The sequence below is a fragment of the Hyperolius riggenbachi genome, chromosome 4 (assembly GCF_040937935.1).
Source record: "Hyperolius riggenbachi isolate aHypRig1 chromosome 4, aHypRig1.pri, whole genome shotgun sequence".
Classification (NCBI taxonomy): Eukaryota; Metazoa; Chordata; class Amphibia; order Anura; family Hyperoliidae; genus Hyperolius; species Hyperolius riggenbachi.
In genome coordinates this window covers 296,767,772-296,781,096 of record NC_090649.1, presented here as the reverse complement: position 1 = coordinate 296,781,096, position 13,325 = coordinate 296,767,772, and the positions used below count along the sequence as shown (strand labels likewise).

The window sequence follows — 13,325 nt, the reverse complement described above, 5'->3', positions numbered from 1 at the left end:
AACCTATGTAATAGCCTGGGTGCGGCTAATCAAATAAAATCGAAAATTGCGCAAAAGGTGGATCAGCGCAACACCAGGCCGCCTCCGAATGGCCTCCAATCAGAGGTGCGCTGAGCCCCCCAGAAACTACAAACGCACCTTGATCAAGGTGCGTTTATAGTTTCTGGGGGGGCTCAGCACACCTCTGATTGGAGGCCATTCGGAGGCGGCCTGGTGTTGCGCTGATCCACCTTTTGCGCAATTCTGTACATACATAGGTGTTTCTGATGCTGAAAGCAGGATAAGTACAGTAAAAGTGGGTATCTGCATTCTACTATATGTCACTATAGTGCCTGTTTAAGTAATGGATTCCCAGAATCACCAAGATTTTGTGTACTGGATTGAAAAGAACTTGAAGAGGAACTTTAACCCAGGAGTGATCCCAATCAGTAGCTGATGCCCCCTTTCCCACGAGAAATCTTTTCCTTTTCTCAAACGGATCATCAGAGGGTCTGTATGGCTGATATTGTGGTGAAACCCCTCCCACAGGGTGATGTCAGGACCATGACAGATTGCTGTCTATGAACCGTGTTGCATTGTGGAAAATTGCTTTTTCCAACTGCCAATCAAGCAAGATCTCGCTCTGTGCATAGAACTCTCACTAAACGGACATTCCTTACAGATCACCTGGCTGAACTAAAGAGGTACTGTACCAGTAATGTACTGTATTTCAGAATGCAAATCGAGGTGAGGAAAGATTTTACATTGGGCAAACACTGACTAAATAATATTTAAATGAATATTGTAAATAATAAGCAATTTTGTTTAGTGTTATTTCACTACAGTTCCTCTTTAAGCCCTGTAATTAAAAAAACAAACAAACTAAAAACAAACCTACAATATTTAGTATTTATTTCTCAAATGTACAGGATAATAGGATATTATTGCTTTCATATGTGTGAAAACAAAAAAATAATGCATTCAGGATAAGACAAGAAACTGAACATTTATATCATGCTTTTCTCCTGGCGAACTCAAAGCCCCAGACCTACAGCCACTAGGGCGAGCTCTATAGGTAGTAGCAGTGTTAGGAGTCTCCTTACTGAATAAGTGCTGACTTGCTGCATAGGAAGAGTAGAGATTCAAACCCTGCTATCCTGTGGCAGAGCCATTAATCACTACACTATCCAGCCACTGTAAGGCCTCCGTTCACACTGGGGATCGCAAAACGCTAGCATTTTGTGGAGGGCAATTTTCTGTGATTATCCAAGTTTTTTTCATCGGACATTTCCGCAATTTTTGAGCAATTGCAATTTGTAATTCTTTAACGTTTGAACCACGATTGCTCTAAAATTGCGGAAAAGTTCTGCTTGCACCACATTTGCGTTTACCACAAATCACCGGGGATCGCTGCAGTGAGATCACTGCCATTTTACTTTTGTGCTTTTTTATTTGTGTTCTGTTTAAAATGTACCTTTGATGTAATTTTAAACATTGTGACCTTCTTGCCTCTGTGAAGTGTTTGACTAGGACAATAGACAGTGAGCTGAATTAAATAAGAATGAGTCTTTGCGGACACTCTAAAATAACAAGTTCTAAGAGATTCTGCTGTTCATAGCTATATGCACTCTCATGTGATTAATGCTGTGATTTCCTCTTCAGAAGCTAGTTGGCTCAAGGTTCTTGATTTTATTATAGGAATTGATTGCGGGGTGATGGATTCTAGATAGAAGTTGGTGTATGCTGAGACCACTTTGTTGTCTATTTAGAGATTGCTGCTGCTAATCAGATGTTGTGTATGTGTTTGCTGATAAAGGTGTGAATTATTTTTGTTTAACAGGATTACAGTTATCTGATGCTCCTTGGTTTGGAAAACTTGAATGTTGTATTCTCCTTTGATAGTTGTAGAAGACTCTTCAAATGGCTGATTGCCTCTGGATTTAAAAGTTATTTCCACACAGCAGAGAGCTCAAACCATTGACAAAATATATAACTATAACACATGACTGTAGGACACTGTAAGATAAATAGCAGAATTAGAAAGAGAAAACTGAACACAATTACAGCTACTGTTGTGTAAAGGAAAATCTGCATTGGTTATCTACAGGATGGATGGGAATCATCTGAAATTGATGGGTTCTAAATGGAATGGGGCCGTAGGCAAAAATCAACATGGGGCCACCCGACCTGACTGGCTGACTGCCCCCCCCCCCTCCCCCCAGGTCTTCCCCCAAGTTAAAGTAGACCTGAACTCTTGCACAGGTTAGAAGGAAAACTTAGAGAACTGCACCCTGTATATATTTAGAGAGTTTAGCTTGTCTAATTCCCCCTCATCTGTGATGAAGCACAAGTTGTGATTTGATCCTTCAGTTGTGTCAGCTGACTGCCATGGCAGAGAGCTCATTTGTAAACACAGGGTGTTAACCATATGTCTGCTTCCATGAAAGCAGCAATTAGACAAACTGCAGATTTATTGTAGGATTTGTATCAGCTATAACAAAGGAATGTTTTTCTTTAAAGGTCATTATGCTGTGGCACCCCTGTAGAGTTCTTTCAGCAAAGTAAACTTGTCCAGCCGGCACGCTCCCCCTTTAGTTTGTGTTCTTTCGTCTTTATCATCAGCTCCTGTGATCCAGCGGCATATTGCGTATTTGCTCCATAGTGTTTATTTTTATTGCATGGTTTATTCAATGTGTATTTCTCACATTCTTTTGATGATCTAACTTGTACAATATAAATGTTTTTCCAGAAAAGAAATGGAGAAGATATCCCTGTAGCCCAAACAAAAAACATCAATCACAGGAGATTTGCAGCCACCTTTAAACTGCGGGAGGTGACAAAGGCAGACGAAGATCTGTACAGATGTGTAACCCAATCAGAGAGAGGATCTGGAGTCTCCAATTTTGCTCAGCTGATAGTCAGAGGTATGTAATTAGAGTTCCGTGTTTACAGTGGAGACCTGCAGAAAGTAGTGGCGGAATGTACATGGTGTATGTATTGTATGTGTTTTTGGCAGTGCTCACTAATGGTACATGATGTAGATAGACAGATCTTTAGAAGAAGAATCTTGTTTTTTTACTCTTAAAGTGAATCTTAAGCCAGGAAAAAAAAATGAGTTTTACTCACCTGGGGCTTCAACCAGCCCCCTGCAGCAGTCCCGTGCCCTCACAGCCACTCACTAATCCTCTGGCAGTGTTGCCAACTCATCCCTTTAATTACTGACACATATGAATTATACAGGTTTTGTGGCTAGGTAGATGCAGTTAAGGCACTGATTATGTGCAAATAGCCCCAGAACCTGTATAACTTAGATGTGTCAGTAATTAAAGGGATGAGTTGGCAACACTGTCCTCTGGTCCCCCGCTACCAGCTAGTTTCGTTTTCGCCGACAGGCCCGTCAGGACTGGCCACGCGTAGCTTTTTCCGCATTCCCGACTGTAATTAGCGCTATTGCGGGCCGCAGCGTGTACAAAAATACGCGTTGCCGCATATCTATGCGTTCGTATTGCGGCAACGCGTATTTTTGTACGCGTTGCGGCCCGCAATAGCGCTAATTACAGCCGAGAATGCGGGAAAAGCTACGCATGGCCAGTCCTGACGGGCCTGTCGGCAAAAATGAAACTAGCTGGCAGCGGGGGACCAGAGGATTAGTGAGTGGCTGCGAGGGCACAGGACTGCTGCAGGGGGCTGCTAGAAGCCCCAGGTGAGTAAAACTCATTTTTTTTTCTGGCTTAAGAGTCCCTTTAAGCTCTGTACACGCCTCAACTGCTGTATGTATGAACTATTACAAATAATCTCTCCATTCAAACAACTCCCACGTGGCTAGCTACGCACTTTCAGGTCCTTAGTTTAGCACTTCTGCTAACGATCTGATTGGTAGACCACCAATGTCGATTAATTCAAATGTACACTGCTGTTTGTCGCTAACCGTCCAGGATTGCTTGCTTTACGACGACTGTGATCGAGCATGTGTACTGAGCTTTAAAGTGATCATGAAGGGAAAGAAAGTGCCCCCAAAGGCATAATTTACAGCTGGAAAGAATGTTGACGTAAAGCAAACCTGAACTGAAAATAAACTGATGAGATAATCAGTTGTATCTATCCTTCTACTCCAACTCAATATGAAGGGAGGGTGTGATGACACATTATGACCTAATAGCAGTCAGGACATCCAGCCTCTCTAGCAGGTGGTACAGCGTGAACAGAACCCTGACGGCTGGCAGATATGTGTATGAATGGCAAGCACTAGGCAACATTCATCTAATTTCTAAAGGTACATGTAATTGTACCCATAAACACGATCACAACAAGATCTGACTCCTGCGCGGATAGTGAAATTAACCTGCCTGATGGTTTTGCCTGAGTGAGTATGCCGATATACAGAGCAGATTTACCTGGCGTTATGTATTGATGGAAATCTTAATCAGTCAGGAAATTCCATCTGCAATGAGCTGGCTGCAGGGTGCCTGCAGTAGTTTAATACAGATATAAATAGGATCAATAGTAATCTTCTGCATCAACTGACCGTGATGAAATGGTTTTCGTGTTGTTGTTTTTTATTATTATTATTCTTCCATCATAGGTTATGTGCATTTCCTTATAAAGGTCATTTTGGCACTAACAATGTACAGTATATTTGTGAAACTGTGTACTTTATTTTTAAGCAGCCATTTCCTCGTCCCTCCCCCATTGCAGAGAATAGCACACTTTATTGTGCTCAACTTACACAAGGAACAGACAGTTGTATTGGGGGTACTGCAGGGCCCCCCTTTATGAAGGTGTGTGGATGCTTTGATAAAGGGGGACCCTGCCTGGCCCCCAAAACTATTGTCCGTTCCTTGTGGAAGTTGAGCACAATTAAGCCTGCTATTCATTGCAACATTGGTGCGCTGATATCTTCTGGAATTTGGTTGCAGGGTGGCATTGTCTATGCCACCATATCAAACACCCGGCCTTTTGACAGAGTGCCCGCTCAAACTTCTGCTGCCCTCCCCCATTATAGTTGACACTAAAGTTGTTTGTAATAGAATACCCCCTATCTGATGACCCCCTTTAACTTTAATACCTTCCTGATGCTTATCCCTAATCTTGCCTTTTAACATGAGCTTCTGCATGATGCCCAACCATAACCTCCACTCTGAGATTAAACCCTTCCTGATGGCGAACACCCATCCCCCCATATGTGTTCCTTTTCCCGTACCCGTAATACTAACCTTCCTCAGTAACCCCTATTCCTAATATATAACAATAGCTAATTGACACCATCTATTATTCCACTTCTCGGCTATATGATAACTGAGCATCCAGCACCAAATCTAGCCATCAGTAGCAGAGAACGGCATTTGGTTACTTACCGGTAATAGCTGAATGCAGGACTTGCCCTTTTAGCAGTTATGCAGGCTGTAGTTTGGTGTCTGAGAACAAACACGTTTCAACTGATTAAAAGGAGTATTGCAAGCATATTTATCTATATGCCAGTTCAGAAAGCAGCAGATCAGAGCAGTGCATGGTCGAGTCTAGCAGACATCAATCTTGCAATTGCCATTTAGATCGATTTCCAGCTGAAAAGATCTTGCTCGAAACTGCTCAGTCGAGTGCATGATGTTTTGAGGTATGATTTGTCCAATGACCAACGGACCTCTGGCCGGTTTCACCCCATGTAAAATATGTACCCACCCGGCCTGTGGTGAGCCTTGTATCCTCACCTGTCCCCTGATACACCTCCTCCTGTGTACCGTGTCTTTCTCCATGGTCACCAGGGGGCACCTGTAGCATGCAACACCGCTGCATGTACGGACATTGTGTGCATACGATGGGGTACAGACCCCTCCCCCCAGCAGTAATGGAGAAAGATGCAATACAGGAGGAGGTGCACCAGCAGACAGGTGAGCCTGCAACATTCACAATGGGCCCGAGGGGTACACATTATACGGTGGAGACGTGGGGCTGGCAAGCGGAGGCAGCTGCAGATTTCCAATAGATTTCATGTCAATATCTATTGAAAATCTGGTTGTACTACACTGGCAGGAATAGATCCATCTCTGATACGATTGAATCAGAGAGAGATCTATCTGATGGTCGAATCTGCTGACCATCTGCCAGTGTATGTGCACCTCGAGAGACGCCTGTTATCTCTTTTCAGACTCTGATGGATACAGTTCTATGTAATAGGCTATCAGATCTCACCATGCCCATATTGAAAGCTGTATATTTTATTTTCTTTGACTGGCGATACCCTTTAAATAAAATAAGGATTGGATGGTTAGATATCCTTTGAAGGCTTTCTTTTATCCAGGTCATGATATATCCAGAGACTATAAAGATAGATAAAGCCAAGCAACTCCTACAAATATGGAACATTTATCCTAGCTGTGCATGTATTAAAGGCTGGCCTGTGATCACTTCAGCCATATAAAGGAGATAAGAGAATGGAAGATATATATAGCTGATAAAATCCTGTCTCTATTTGTAGGAGTGTTTTGAGTATACATAAAGAAAATCGCTGGATTTAAAAGTGAAAAAGCAGGAAAAGCAGCGTACATAAAAAAGCTTAATGGCATGTTAAGCTTGTTTGGTGTTATGGTGCCCATTTAGTATTGCCAGAGTGTTTACGAATACTTTTTTCTTCTGTACCTTATGTTGAAGCTTGAGATTATTCAGTATTTTGTTGACAAACAAGATGCATTTAAGAGCTTACTGTAGTGTGTTTTCGCTGCATCCTTGTTTAGCCCAACAAATCATATTAACTGAAGTTAATATTTCCCTAATCCCAAGCAGGGTTAAGCTTACGTGGTGTTAAAGCTACATTGTATTATGGATTTATGGTGGTGACAACTCCAGTATCTCCATGGCACGTTAAATCTGACATCCTGCTATAACCAGAGAAGAGAGAGTAATTCTAAGGGAAAGTTTGGGGCCACTGATGTGAATTCCCTTTAATGCAACTTGGCAGTATATTGCCCGTTGTCAACCATGACCCAGGGGCAAGAGTTTATTAGTGCATTTCCTTCCAAAGCAAATGTGACAGGGTATGCCCAAAGCCTTAAATTTTTCCCTCTTAAGTTCATAACGAATGAAAATTTCTCCATAGAAAGCAGCTTCGGTGTAATATTGATCTGGGTGTTAACATAGCCAGAGGATGAAGAAAAAGCTTACAGTTTATTTTGTCATGGTTTTAACATTGCTTTCAAGTCACTGTGACTAATACTAATGTCTTTGGCTTGTAGGCTGTGAAATTTTTTTTTTTCCTTAATGAAAAATAGGCGGCGTAGGTGTATGACATATATTCTTAATGGGGTTTAGCAGTGTGTGTATGGGCAGATATCTTACAAGGAGCAACAGGTAGGAAGTGTCTGCCCAGCTGTGAATGTTGTACGTCGTTGCCCAATGAGTTGTTATGAATTCATTTACATTATAGCGATATTTTAGGTCCATAACTTCTGAAAAAAAAATTATGTTCAGATTTTAGCGGATGAATGTTCATTTTTGGGATATTGCCCAACCATTGTTTAACAAAAATGTGTTAAATGATTTTAAGACCGCCGACATACCGCGATGATCATTCGTATTAAATGACAGATCAAATTGCGGATGATCGTTCAGATTTTTACTAAAGACAATGAAGTCAATAGCGTAAAATGTGAACTCCGTTTAAATGACCATTTGCATCCTGTCCGCTTTTCGTGTTGCACAATTCTGAAAGATGGATTGGGGAATGATCGTTCATGGATCGGGGAATGATCGTTCATTGGCGGAGTTTCCTCAATCCTTTTTTCCGTAGGTACTTGGCCTTTGTTTCAACTAGCTGTAAAATTTGTGTACAGCAAGTCTAAGTATCCATGGAAAGATGGATGGAGGAACCTCCGCCAAACGACCGTTCCGGATTCTTCTTTCAGAATCGTGCAACCCGAAAAGCGAACAACAGAATGTGAACGGTCATTTAAACAAGCATTTTAAATTTAGCTCTAGTCTATTGACTTTACCGAAAATCTGAAAGATCATTCACAATTTGATCCTTTGACAGTTGTTCAAAATGATTATCATGGTACATGGCAGCCTTTAACCATCGTTTAATGAATTTCCCTAAGTGATGGTTGCCCGATATCGCAAAATAAATCTTTCAGTGCGTATGGACTTATAATAAAGAATGCTTTGTTACTGAAGCGGTCAGTTTCCAGTGTAGACATTCCTGACAGATTATTATACCTGATAGTACAGCAGCATGTTGAACTGACAATGGACCAGGCACTTCTGGAGTGGCATTAGGATGTGGCCACAACACATTTCCCATTAAAGCAGAACACCTGGACAGTACCCATCCGTTCCTCAGGGTCCTATGAAAAGCACCATAACTCACATCTACCTAACAAAATACAGAATCTTGAAATCTCCTCCGCTCTCCCACTGACTCCTATGCTGCCAGTACAACCAACAAGCTGTTTGATATAGAATTTGCGGGGCATTCCCACAGGAGTGGTGATATGTCAACAGCAGCGAAAGTCTGTAAAGACTGCTGCAGCTCAAAAGGTCACAGAAGACCTCCTACTGTGAGAGCAGTTCTAGCCTCTATTATGCAGTAGTTGGTCAACTAATTCTCAGGGTTGGAGAGAAATCGGCAGGGGGCGATTTGGCATCATATTTCCCTGTCACCGTTATACTGTATCTTTTTTTTTCTGTATTAGGTTTAAGTTGCAATTATAATGCTGGGAATACACAACGCATTTTTTTCCGCTCGATTCTCTGCTCGATCAATTTTGCAGCTTGATTCTCCACTCGATTCTCTTATCTTACGCTTGTTTTTCTTCTCTTTTCCATTCACTTCTATGAGAAATTGAGCGGCAAAACGATCGAACGTGAGCTCGAACATGTCGGAAATTATCTAATCATCTATCTGCTGGAAAAACACACGTGTATACCCAGCATTAGTCTCTGAAGAATCTCCCCACTGACTTGCCCAGTTCTTGTACCAGTTCAGTGTATTTCTGGTCACAGAAATAGGAGCAGCACTGCTTTCTATGTTGCCAGGCTGAAGTACAGTAGCCTTGTTAGTATCATGCCCCATTTATAAACGGTTTTTATTATGGGCATATTATTGCCCAAATAGCTGCAAATGTGTCCCATTTTCCTGCCTGACCAGCATTCTTTCCTCTGTAGCCCATTTATGGAGTAGTTCCCAGAAGTTACTGTTTAGACCTTTCTCTGAGCTTTCTGGTATTAATCATATTCTTAGTCCCTCATGTCAAATAAGACCTCCATAAGGAAGTCTGCTGTACAGAAACTCCTTTTAGAAAATGAGAATTTTTAGGGCTGGTAGTAATATTTTTCTATATTGTACAAACCTTTGAAGCTATAAAAGGTTAAATGTTTTTTTTTTATATTGTTTCTACGTTTTTTTTATAAAATAAATAAATAAAACTTCAAAATGTCTGGCTGAGGTTAAAATATCTAATTTTCCTCTCATTAATTTTCTCTTTGTTAGCTCTTCACATCAAACCCACAAAGGACGTACCAGTTCAGAGAGAACATTTATTTTGCTAAAGTTTTCTCTCCTAATAATTTCATGTTTGAATTGTTAGAATTAGACTCTTCTCGGAGCTTTCTCATCTTCAAGGAATTTATTTCTAATCATTTTTAATGCATCTAGCCGTCATTTCCTGCCCTGAGCTGCGTTTCTAATTGATGATCTTCTCATTTTCACCCTCTGCACAATCCGAGAAGGAGACATTTGTCTTGAATACCTATGAGCTGCTAAATGGTAATAAGATGTACAGTGTGTGAATACCGACAGGTGCACAGCTGGACAGCAGAGTCATTAAAGTAGTTGAAATAATATGCAACTCCAATAAGGCTTTCAAATAAAGCCATCTAGAATGAAAACATTAGCTGTAGTACTTAATCAGGGTGGACATTCTTGTGGTTTAGGCTATTACTCAGAGTAGAAAACCAGTATGGTAGTGTAATAGCGGTGAAAAAAGCCCTTATTGACCTACACTGAAGTAGCCAAAAAGTGAAGACACATGCCAAAATTTGTCATTTTCTAAGGTGCTCACTACTATCAAAGCTTTTTCGCAGAGTATGCTCCCATTTGTCCTAAATGAGCGAGTGCTTGACTTAGGGTGGGTTCTTCAGTGTCAGTCAGTCCAAAAAAGCAACCAACCTTCTTGAAGATATGTACAAGTAGAGCAAATCACTGCACTCATACTAAAGTGTGTGCTAGAGCCCGTATAAAGTATAGCCAAAGAAAGGGATTAAGCTCATAGAAACAGCACCACACTTTTTTTATGCAAAAGTAACTAAAATTTTTATAAAGTATGAGTCATTCCACAAAGAGAAATAAAAACCATTAAAAACCAGTCATACCCTCTGTCATAATAGTAATCACATAATAATGCATCTGCACAATATTTTTAGCACTTCATATAAACAATGCAATAAAGATTATTCAATGTAGAGCACCCGCAGACTGAGAACTCAGAGGTTCAGAACCTCTGAAAAACTGAGTGAGTGCAAATACATTCAATATGAATTATAAAAGGTGCTGCAAAATGAGTGAACACAATCTATCAATTCAAGACCCCATAATAATACTGAGGGTAATACAGTGCATAGTTTGAATGAGACAGGTATAGGTTAGTGGTGCAGACAAATAGGAAAAAGTGTAGAGGAGGTATACTTAGCTGGGCAGAAGTGTGAGAGACAGGCGGTATTGGAGAACAGAATCCCCCGGTGGACTACTCCACCGGTATCGTGTCCGTCACACCGCTTTTTTTTCAAATAGCGGGGGGGGGGGGGGGGGGTTCTCCAATTTCAAATATATGATTATATAATCTTTATTGCATTGTTTATATGAAGTGCTGTGATTTAAATATTATGCAGATGCATTATTATGTGATTACTAAAATGACAGAGGGTATGACTAGTTTTAATGGTTTTTATTTCTCTTTGTGGAATGACTAGTACTTAATAAAATTGTTGTTACTTTTGCATAATCGCAAGTGTGGTACTGTTTCTATGAGTTTAATCGCTTTCTTGAAGATATGTAGCATAATTCAGCACAGTCACAAAAATGACAGTGCAACTCCTGTGGCATGGTGTGTGAAAACAAACTGCAGCTATTCGAGATCATGGAAAGCAGGTCAGAAAAATACTCACCTTTTCCCTCCAAAGATTTACCTGGACAAAGTGTGCTTTTGTTGAGATATGACGCTTCTGCATAGAGCAGAACCAAAGCTGTCTTTACCTTCACTCATCCGGGAATGGCCAGATGGGTTGGGTAAAAGCGACATGCCAGGTATTAGGAAGTAATCAAAGCCAGCAAGCAGGTCTCTAGAAACCATCCATACACTTTACAAGACTTATGTGTTCTTTGGAAAGATTGTCTAGATTATTATAATAGAAATATACAAAACCGCCAAGGTAGGCAGCTATCAGAAGCAGTTTACTTGTACAGATAGTTAATTGAATTTACTATGCTTGTTTGCAATGTACCATGGTCCCACCTCTCTTAACACTGCCAGGTATATAAGCTGAACGGTGTGAGGACAGGCTCTTTTTGGTCTTTACATGGATATTGATCTATAGAATTTTGGGAAAATCTGAGATACTATATGATATAATTGGTAAGGTTGGATGTTCATCTAAATTGCATTGTTTCCACCAAGCTAATACTCTTTAAAAGGAACTCAAGGTGTGAGACCTATTAAAGCTGCCATATTTATTTCATTTTAAACAATACCAGTTGCCGGGCAGTCCTGCTGATCGTTCTGGTCAGTAGGGTCTAATGCCTGGTACACACCATGCAATTTCCCATGAGATAGACAGGTAAAATCGATTTCACACACCTGAAACAGGCATGCAGCTCATCTTGTCAGATTAGTCATAGACACTTGATCTGCATGCTTGTTTAAGCTTTATGGCTCAAAGTTTAATTCTCTGATAGATTTACTGTTAGATCGATTAGATCCAAATTCCGATTGATTTTCCATTCACTTTTATGGAAAATCGATCAGAAAATTGATCGAAAATCAAATCGGACCTGTTGAAAATAGTCGATCTGACAGAAAATCTGTCAGAAAATTGTATTGTCTTTACCTAGCATTGGTGGCAGAGGATCAGCAGGACTGCCAGGCATTGTGCATTATTTAAAAGGAAATAAACATGTCAGCCTACATATCCCCCTCACCTCCGGTTCCCTTTAAAGGTTTTACTTTTTACTCATGCCCCTCTGCAGGAAGCTACATGTGCAATCAGTCAAGCTGAGCTTACTTTACAGCACTCAGTTGTGATAGTCACTTAGTCTTAATAGAACAATCATTTTTTGATCGTTTTGGCGATAGTCTGATATTTTTAAAGGCTTTTTTTTTTTTTTTTTTTTTTTGCTGTGGACAGCAGGGAGACTCCTGCTTCTCCTTTGTCTCTGTTCTTTATGGGACAGTGTATTCCACTCCTCCAAGCCAAGAATGCATGAAGTGCTAGTGAATGTTGGAAGACTTCTGACCAAAACAATCATTTCAGCTAGTTAATGCCCCTGCCACAGTCGCACATACTACAGTCCTTCTGCTCTGTTGCCAGTTAATCTAGCAGAATATTTTTGTTATGTGGGAGGAAATGCCTGGAGGAAGCACACTGAGACTCACTGAGAACATAAAAGCCCTTTGCAATAGTGTGTTTGGTAGGAATCAAGCCCAGAACCTACAGTTCCAAGGCAAGAATGTTTCTCCATTGCGCTGCTTGTAGAACTCATCAATTTAAGAATTATTTTTAACATATTTGCATCTAATTTACCAAGTGTACAAATTCTGTAATCAGTCATAGAGCAATAATTAGAAATGCCCCATTTAGTAGTTTCAGCATGTGTGGACCAAGAATAAAATTTGACATAATATCAGTAAACAATAATTCCCTAGCCTCTGATGTTTATTTTGTGAAATCAAGAAATGCAGCATCTTGGTTTCACAGTGTCTCGGAACTAGGCTGTTAGGATAATGTATTGCTCAGCGTTTGCGGAGGATTTTGCAGCTTAAGGAGGAGATCTGTTTAATTTTCAGCGCTGTTAATAGGCTTACTTTTTGCTTCTGCTAGTTTTTTCTTTTTTGTTTATTTTTTATATATAAATTAGAGGATGTATTTTCAGTCTGAAGTTTGTGTCTTGCTGCAGTAGTATGGCGCACTACAAACACACTGGTTAGTTTAATCCTATGTGGTGTTTACTGGTTGGTGGGCGGGGGAAGACTGGTGACTGACCCATGAGTAGAAAATCAATGAATTGAATGATTCTCCTTTGTCCATTTATCTGCAGCTCTGTGTACTTAACCTTTTTTATTTTTTTGTGTACCGTATTCTTATAT

The 13,325-nt window shown here is 40.5% G+C and overlaps 1 protein-coding gene across 11 annotated transcripts in view; it reads left to right on the top strand.

Moving 5' to 3' along the window:
* Positions 1 to 13,325, top strand: part of PTPRK (protein tyrosine phosphatase receptor type K) — a 571,635-nt gene that overhangs the window by 239,218 nt on the left and 319,092 nt on the right. For all 11 annotated transcript variants that reach the window (XM_068231517.1, XM_068231508.1, XM_068231514.1 and 8 more), the window contains exon 6: positions 2,729 to 2,903. In XM_068231517.1, the coding sequence (XP_068087618.1) occupies positions 2,729 to 2,903 (175 nt within the window). The remainder of the gene's footprint in view (positions 1 to 2,728; positions 2,904 to 13,325) is intronic.